Source organism: Hyaena hyaena, unplaced genomic scaffold (assembly GCF_003009895.1).
Source record: "Hyaena hyaena isolate Hyena2069 unplaced genomic scaffold, ASM300989v1 scaffold_1450, whole genome shotgun sequence".
In the NCBI taxonomy this organism is placed as follows: Eukaryota; Metazoa; Chordata; class Mammalia; order Carnivora; family Hyaenidae; genus Hyaena; species Hyaena hyaena.
The window spans coordinates 195791-198281 of NW_024082063.1; the positions used below are offsets into that span (position 1 = coordinate 195791).

General features: G+C 54.7%; 1 protein-coding gene across 2 annotated transcripts; it reads left to right on the plus strand.

The window, feature by feature from the left end:
- On the plus strand, window positions 1-2290 carry LOC120225550 (transcription elongation factor A protein-like 3). 2 transcript variants are annotated; one of them, XM_039223739.1, is made up of 3 exons: window positions 1-70; window positions 968-1036; window positions 1410-2290. In XM_039223739.1, exons 1-3 carry the CDS (start codon window positions 60-62, stop codon window positions 2032-2034), a joined length of 705 nt encoding a protein of 234 aa, XP_039079670.1. In that variant the 5' UTR covers window positions 1-59; the 3' UTR covers window positions 2035-2290. The 2 variants fall into 2 exon arrangements, with proteins under 2 accessions (XP_039079670.1, XP_039079671.1); XM_039223740.1 differs by lacking the exon at window positions 1-70 and adding an exon at window positions 266-423.
- Window positions 2291-2491: the final 201 nt, after the last annotated feature.

Consider the following 2491-nt stretch of genomic DNA (forward strand, 5'->3'; position numbering starts at 1 on the left):
TCAGCTGTCACAGCTGGCAATGACGTACATCTCAGAGAGATGCTGTGAGAGGACCTGAGATGCGCGCCAGGTAAAGCACCTGCGGTAGAGGAGCCTCTGGACTGCTCTCTCGGTGACCCCTCTTTGCCACCCTGCCCCATCTTCTGTGGCTACCCGGTCCCTAGGGGATGAGGATGAGGGGGCGGGGTGGGGGACCGAGCTTGGGTGACGCGAGGCTCACGTGACCGGCCGGGCGCCGACGTGGGCAGCAGCCCCCGCGGCCGCCTGCTCGCCTGCCCTGCTGTCCGGTCCCTGCGCTGTCCGCTCCCGTCGCCCGCGCGGAACCAGCTCCTTGAGCTGTCCGGGCGGCGGGCGAGGAGCCAGCGGGCTTCAGCGAGCCCAAAGAGGCGCAGGCCTGCGCCGGGCCCGCAGGTCGGTGTAAAGGTGGGTGCTGCCGGCGGCCCGGGCAGGGGTGGAGGTGGATGGGAGTAGGATCTGGGAGCAGCGCGGGGTGGGGAGGGGCCCGGGAGGTTGGGGAGGCGGGGGATGCGGCGCGGACGTGGGCAGGTGAGGAGGGAGCATCTCGCAGCAGGCCCTGACGCCTCCTCGACGCCCCTCGTCTGCGCTCTCCATCCAATTTTGGACCTGAAGTGGGGGGTGGGAGCCCCCGCAGTGCGACAGTGAAATGTAGACAGACATATTCTAGAAATAACCCCCTCTGCTCTCACACTCCGCATCTAAGAGGAAATATTGACCTCCGCGGAAAGGGGGTGGGGGTGGGCGGCTTGTCTGCAGGGGAGGGGGTCACAGAGATCCAAACAGTTTGGAAACCATCCTGGTCTGGAGCCTGAGGCCTGGAAAGTAATGGCGGCTGGGATGCGGGGGAGGTAGGGGAGAGAAATGTTGCTTGAGGAGGGCCCAGATTCAGGAAAGAAACTTCAGTGGACTGAGAGCACAGGCGCTGCCCTTGTCTCCTGTCTGTCTGCAGGTCTGTGTGTCTGTCCCCAGCACTTTGCAAAACTAGAAAAGGAGGAGAACCTATCCAGAATCCCTGCAGGTGACTGAAAGGGGGGAGGGGCACTGGACAGGAACGGAGGGGGGAGGGTGTAGAGGGCACAGATTGGGCAGAATTTGAGAGCCCCAGTGCCCATCCCCCAACCACATATCTTGCACCCACCCCGCCACGCTGAAGGATGGTACAGAAGGCGGTAGGGCCTGCCAAGGAAATGGTTGGCTCTCAAGTGTGGGGTGAATTGTGGGGGCAATGGTTGGGGAGAAGGCACACTTGGAGGGTTGGGCCAGGTCAAGGGAACCCAGACAAGGGGGAAAGATGCCAATACAATCAGTACCTCCATTCTACCTCCAAGCCCTCAGTCTCCCTTGTCTTCTTTATCTTCTCTTCCTCCTCTCACCCCACCCCCCCAATATAGGAAAAGAAGGGGAAATCTCAACATGGAAAAACTCTACAATGAAAATGAAGGAAAGCTGGAAATCGAGGGAAAACCAGAAGATGAAGTAGATACAGAAGATGAAGAAAAATCAGATGAGGAAGAGAGGCTGGAAGTGGAGGAGAATTCAGAGCATGAGGGAAAGCTCCAGAATGAGGGACAGCCAGATGATAAGGGACAACCAGAAGATGAGGGAAAGCAAGAAAAGCAGGGCAAGTCTGAAAACGAGGGAAAACCACACAGTGAGGGCAAGCCAGAATCCCTGGCAACACCTGAGAGTGAGTCGCGGGCTGCTGAAAAGCGCCCAGCTGAAGATTATGTGCCTAGGAAAGCAAAAAGAAAAACGGACAGGGGGACAGATGATTCCCCCAAGGACTATCAGGAGGACTTGCAGGAAAGGCACTTGGGCAGTGAGGAGATGATGAGAGAATGTGGAGATGTGTCCAGGGCTCAGGAAGAGCTAAGGAAAAAGCAGAAAATGGGTGGTTTTCATTGGATGCAAAGAGATGTACAGGATCCCTTTGCCCCAAGGGGGCAACGAGGTGTCAGAGGAATGAGAGGTGGAGGTAGAGGCCAAAGGGGCTTACATGATGTCCCATATCTTTAATGTCTTTGCCTTCAATTCGGATTTCTCTAATGAGAATATTGCTGACCCTGCTTTCCCTGGCAGGCATTTGCCAGGCTATGTGCTTTAACTTTAAGCTGATACTTTACTTTCGATGTCACTCTTCATTACCAGCAGCCTTTTGATCCAACTACAGTGTTCTGTCTTTCAGTAGGGGATTTTCACCCATGTGCATGGAAGAGATGTTCATGGTACACTGTAAAATAACAATAAAGAAAAAACCGTTTTCAGAACCACATATACAGTATCGGCCCATTTTGTAAAAATATAGATGTTTGCATAATGGATTTGTGCACAGAGAAAGCTCTGAAAATGTGTATGCCAAAAAGTAGGTGATGGTTTTTCCTGCATGGTAGCCAAAAATAGGTCTCATCTCTACTCAAATACAAGTCCAGTCACCTGACCCCTCCATGCCATTCCTTTGTGATTGTGTCCATTC